Source organism: Magallana gigas, chromosome 7 (genome assembly GCF_963853765.1).
Source record: "Magallana gigas chromosome 7, xbMagGiga1.1, whole genome shotgun sequence".
NCBI lineage: Eukaryota > Metazoa > Mollusca > Bivalvia > Ostreida > Ostreidae > Magallana > Magallana gigas.
In genome coordinates, this window is record NC_088859.1 from 38984168 (window position 1) to 38990645 (window position 6478).

Here is a 6478-nt window from a genome sequence, read left to right on the forward strand (position 1 = left end):
TTCATAATAAACTCTTTTAGAAATAAAGTCAATATTTTTTACAACATTTTATTTGCAACGAGATCACAACGAGATGTAAACAGACGCACGTGTTTTCTCGAGCCGTCAAAGGAGAAGCAGACGACTGTACTACTGAGTGTAAGTTATCACGCTTTTAACAGTTATCAATATGATTATTTAAATGATACTGTTTATGTGTAACGACATATTCCATAGTATTCAAAACATCAATTTCATATCGACATATTTTTACAAATCCTTGCATAGGAAACATACCAGTAAAAATGTCGACCTAATTGTGCATGAGATGTTTTCCACTAATTATAAATCATTTTGCAAACCGTTAATTATATTTTTCATTACTCCTGTGGGATGTGTACTTTGTTTATTTTTGGTATTAAGTAGGGAATACCTGGTATATATATTTTTTTTATTTTTGAACATTATCAATCTGTCAATCCATACGATACCTGATCATATCAGCATTGTATATCACTTGTCCTTAGCCTATTCGCTCTCCCATTGCCCAAGTTTTTAGGTTAAAGGTCAAGGTTATGGCAGATTTAATAATTTCTCTTTCCTTGGTCCCATCTGGCTTACTACCACATTAATAAAGTACTTGTGGGAAAGAGTATGCAATGACCTTCAACTCAATTTCTTATCTAAAGATGTGGATGTAAAAGTGTTGTTTGAACTATTTTTAAGAACTCCCCACTTGCCCATTTTTGACTAATGCTTCACCCAAAGAGTGATGTTTGCATGATGATGTGTGTCAAGCCGCAAAGTTATTTAAAAATTTCAGACTACACATTATCTTTGTTTAGCATTTAAATTACTGTAATTGGGACAAAATATGTAATTGAATTGATATGCGAAAAATGTTAGAATGAGATAGCTTATTCTGTATTACAATGGCTTTGTGGCTAAATACTGGTATATCCATATAGTCTAAATCTTTTGGCCCCCCTGGAGCCAGTTCACTTTTTTACTCACTCTCAGGTATATTAAGGTGGCTCAGTACACCGTGAAATGTTTTCTCAAATCAGCAAAAATTACTCGATTATGATTGATATTATAAAGTATTTAAGTCTTATAGGCCAAAAAATATGCAATTTTGGATGAAAAATTACATTTAAAAAATTTAAATCAGTTCACATGAACAAATTAAAGCTCCACGTGGATTCAAATTCATGATCTGTGGTTCAGAAGCCCAATACTTTAACCACTGAGCTACGACGATATACATATACAACAATATAAACAGTTTAACAAAACATTTAAATAGCCATCTTGTGACATAGTGTCTTAAAAAGTATAAGTGAAAGTGTTGTGAGGTACCTTATTAATAATAAGGAATATAGAGAAAAAAAAGAAGACTAGGATCAAAAGGAAGCTTGACTTTTAGTTTTATGGCCCCTGGGCCAGGAACATCATCAAAACCTATATCGGTTTTCTATCTATTTCACTGCTTTGAAAGCAGTGTAATGGATAGAAAACCTGTGGGTTCTGATGATGGGCAGGGGGTTTCATGTCACCATCTGTCTTTGGCAATAGGCAACATAGCACACAAGGGTCCCTGTTACCTCTTGGCTTATATTATATAAATAGTGCCTGTTTGGGAGGGTAACAGTTAAAATCGACACCCCGTAAAAACCATTGTCAACCTCCGCTTCGCGTCGGTTGACAATGGTTTTCTCGGGGTGTCAATTTCGCGTCGGTTGACAATGGTTTTCTCGGGATGTCAATTTCAACTGTTACTTTCCCAAACAGGCACTATTTATTTTGTTATACTGAATGTCTTAATTTTAAAGAAAACATCACTGCTTTTAGATAGGAATAACGTGAATTCTAAGGCGAACCGTACGTGCATGATTTTCGCGCATGTAACAATTTGTAATGTTACCCATTGCTAAGTGCGTTGCTAACGCTTAGGTAATAGAACAGATTATGAACTGGGTCTAAACCAATCAGATTTCAGTATTTAACATGAAAATATAACAATCTGATTTGAAGCCTTAAAAGCCCAGCTTATGAATTTGAAGCATATGTGTTGTACACAGTAGTGACAGTACATGTATTAATAAAACTTTTATTTTTAGGAAGTAATGGCATCATTTGATAATCAACTTGTCAGGGAAGAAGTTGCTGTTGTATTGGAGGAGCTTTTGCAGCAATGCTGCTCAGACCTAGATGCCAACACACTGACTCGGAATAAATCAAAGTCAAGGGAAATAAATGTTGTTATCAATAGAGGTCCTGAACACATAGATAATCATGAAGATACACTATGTACATCAAATATGCTGACCAGCCAAGTGACAGATGATCAGGATCAGATCATGGAATTAATGCCGATGCAAAATTCATCCTTGAATAGAGAAGATGAAAATGATATACTTCAGTTAATGGCTTCCATGCTAGATAAATGTTGTGAAAATTCTCAGAAAGTAAATGTTGCTGAGGAGAAAGCAAATGAATTCAACAAAGGGTCATTAGAGATATCATACATGGTTGGACTTCCACAGGAGAAAAACACTGTCAATGATATAGATAACCATGGAAAAGGTCTGGATTTTAATGACTGCACACAACTAGGCGAACAAAATGAGGAAGAAAAACTTGAGTTACAAAAGGTTTATCTTGTTCAGGAACTTGTTACTCAAAAGGGACACATTACCAACTTTCAATGTGAATCAAATCAATCACTTATTACAAGGAGTCCAAGCCATACAACTAATCCAAGCCATACAATTAAGACACCTGAAAAGGAAATATTTTTGGAGGATCAAGGATTTAAGAGTAGACCAAGCATAAATGTCAGTGATTCGATGAATATACCTAATGATTTTGGACAGAAACAGGACAAGATTGTTACAGAAAATGAATTCAGTTTTGCTAAAAATGAAAAAGAAGTAGAGAAGAATACTGTTAGAAATGTGTTGCCTCTCAATACATTATGCCTTGAAACTCTTCATAAATCATCTGCAGAAATTCTTGATCACATGCAGCTTAGAAGTCTGAAGATGCTTGCTGTGAAGAGTATCTTGAAGCAAAAGAACTACCAAACTGATCAAACTGATGGATCTGATATTGAGCAAAGTCTTTTTAAGAAAAACCCTTCTATTTGTGCACCCAACCAAAATCAGCTTGCAACAGAAACTAACCCATCTATTTCTGAAGGTGACCAAAATCTTGCAACAAAAAATAAACCATCCATTTCTGAACATGAACTAAATCTTGCAATGGAAACTAAACCATTCATTTCTGAAGGTGACCAAAATCTTGCAATTGAAACTAAACCATTCATTTCTGAAGGTGACCAAAATCTTGCAATTGAAACTAAACCATCCATTTCTGAACATGACCAGGATCTTGCAATGGAAATGCCAATATCAGAAAATTCAGTCTGCAAAGAGAACAATGCAGAAGAAACTCATGAAAGACAAACTAATAGCTTTCTGCTGATATCTACAGAACAGGAACAGAATCTTTGTGATAATAAAATTACATTTGTTCAGTCATTAGGTTTGTCACCATTGAAACATGAAGGGAAAGATCTAGAGGCTGATGTCTCTTATGTTGCTTGCCTTGCAGAAAAACAGCAACATGAAATTTCTAATAGAAATTTAACATCTGAATATAAAAAACCTGGACACCTTACAAACAAAAAAAACTCTGGTTCTTGCTTTGAAAATGAAGTTTTTGAAAAAATTAAGATTGATGATGAATTTAACTTGATTGTTGAGCAGACAATCCCATGCAAGCGTATGAAACTGGAAAATGACTTATCGGGTCTGTATCAATTATCAGATGATGAAAATCAGAGAGAAATATGTCAAATGGTTGGAGACAAGTATTCTGCAATTACCGGTAATGTCCCTATTGTTTCAATTCCAAATACTAGCACTGGTACTGATGTGAACAAGGAAGATACTGTAACAATAGATGAAGATGGTAACAAAGACATTGACGGAGTTGAATATGTTGAACCTCAGATCATTTTAAAGGAGGAGTTATCAAATAATTATGAGGGAGACTTACATGATACCAATGGAAAGAAGACAAAAGATTCATTCGATCATGTTGTAGATGAAATAGTTGTCATCAGCAAGAGAAGAGACTTTGTTGTAGCAGAAGAGCAACATGTACAGTCCTCTGAACAGTTGGTTCCTTCAGCAGTAAACAATGAACAACTGCACATAGATGATGCAGAATCACTGTATGAAGGTATGCAGCTTTTGTACCTTAATATAGGCCCTTGTGATGGAGCAAGTGATAAAAATTTGTACATATATATTTGCTTTAACTAAACAAGAAACAATTATTGGACGCTGTAGAAGTAAATTGCATTATCCAGATATCTTCCTCCTAAATCTTGGATCTTTTTTTTAGCTCAATTTCTGCTCGTAATGTGTTGTATGAAAGATGAAGATAATTGTTTTGTTCATGTACATACACTTTTCCACCATGATTTGTACCTGAAATTTGATACTTCATGATGTTATGTTTAAATTTTGTATATAATCTTTCAAAACTATCAAATTTTTATTTGGTAAATAAAACATATTAGAAAGGGATAAAAAGATAAACATAATGGTTGTTATTCAGTTGAGTATGGACCTCTTCTTTATTTTTGTAGAAGATAATGCAAAATTCCAAGCAAGTTCTCATATAAAAGAGACCATTTTGGATGATCAGAAAGACACAACAGATGGTAAGAATTAGGTTATCTTCTATGCTCTAACTTGATTTCTTTTAATTTGCATCATTCATTAAATTGTTCCCAGTTCTTGTGTTTGAAAGATTACGGAATGTCTTTTATTATCTGACATGAAAAAAAAATATTTCAAAAAAATATATTATTTTCAGATTCTGTTCATGGTGTACCAGTATATGAAAGTACAAAGTGTTTTAAGTGGAAATACACTCCTTCTTATGAAACAGACGCAGTTGTTCCAAATTCTGAGAGAGATGGTACATTGATTTAAATTAAGTTGACCCATGGGGATGCATAAAAACTTTTGAATTATACCAGCTGGTAACTTGAATTCAGGAACACACAAACAAGACAATTTCAATAACCTAAATGACTTTAGTATTTCTTAAGATAATACAAGTATTCTAATCCTGATTGAATCTTATTTTATATGCTTGTTAATGTAACCCAGTATCATTATTAATTATTCTACTGACCAATCTTACTTGTTTAGGATGTCTTGAGTTGAATGCATCATATTGATTCTGTTCATTTTATATACTTCCAGATAATGATTCTTCGTGTAAGATGTTGCTGATATCTACATGCAAGAAGCCCATCAGACTTGGGCTGTCCAAAAAGCAGAGCAGACTTGTCTCCCTTCACCCATACATTAAAAAGCAATGATCTGGCCAATCATTATAGAGCTGTAACATGCAGGGATGTCGCTTTCAAAGTGTTTATATTTGGCTTATAAAATTTTTTAAGATGTTTTCATTTACAATTTACTCAGATAGATGTTACAATTCAACATTTTGTTATTAATTGTTATACCCTGTGCTGGTCTACAAAAGATGTGATATAGATAAACTGTGATACATTTCTTTTGTTGTGAAAGATGAAAATTTAAAATATTGTTTACACTGGAACAAAGAAATTAATTAATGGCATAACTACTTTGTTTCTACATGTATGTGATAGCGAATTGCACACTGTTATGTCAATGTAAGTTAATTTTTTAATTGTTGTTACAGTTATATGAACATGTATGATTTACTGCCAGTTTTTGTTTGGCTTTTTAGCTATATATAACCTGAACTAAAAAAGGTTCAAATGAGATTTCCTGATCACATGTTGTCTGCCATCTATCTCACTCTGTCTGTGTGTAACATTTTACAATTTTGACTTCTAGAACTACTGGACATTGTGTGATAGTTTGACTTAGTTTTATTTTTAGCATTAGTTACCGGTATTCATTCACTTTTTCCATCTATCACTCTTTGCGCTGCACTAATACTAACAAGTGTGTGTAAACTTAAACACCCCTATTATAAATAATGGTAAAGTCCGTTGAGGTTATTTATTTCAGTGGTTTGGATTATTCCATTTGAAGATAGGTATTTTTATATTTACGGTTTGTGATTGGTCAGTATTGGTCACTACTGATAGAGTTTGGCGGGAGATATTCTTTTGTATTCTGGTTCTGTAATTCTTTAATTGCAACCAAGACTTCTAGCCAGACAGGTGTGTTTCAGACTGAGACAAAGCATACAGACTCAGACCTGTAAGTTATTCTTTTAAAACATAATTCTTTAAGTAAATACAATTCTAAACTAGATTAAAATAAATAAATAAAGTTAATATATAAGCATGAGTGTGTAGAGTGAACGTTTTGAATACAGTGCAATGTAAATATCAGTGAGCAGTATACGTCTTAAATATTTAATTGTATAGTAGACAAGATCTTATATATTGTATAAATTATAAATAGGTCAAGTCATA

At 33.1% G+C, this 6478-nt stretch overlaps 1 protein-coding gene across 1 annotated transcript; it reads left to right on the forward strand.

Moving 5' to 3' along the window:
• The first annotated feature begins 44 nt into the window (after positions 1 to 44).
• On the forward strand, positions 45 to 5897 carry LOC105347417 (uncharacterized). Its single transcript, XM_011456501.4, has 5 exons — positions 45 to 138; positions 2100 to 4227; positions 4640 to 4714; positions 4870 to 4974; positions 5265 to 5897. The coding sequence occupies exons 2-5, from the start codon at positions 2106 to 2108 to the stop codon at positions 5381 to 5383; spliced, it is 2421 nt and encodes an 806-aa protein (XP_011454803.3). The 5' UTR covers positions 45 to 138; positions 2100 to 2105; the 3' UTR covers positions 5384 to 5897.
• Positions 5898 to 6478: the final 581 nt, after the last annotated feature.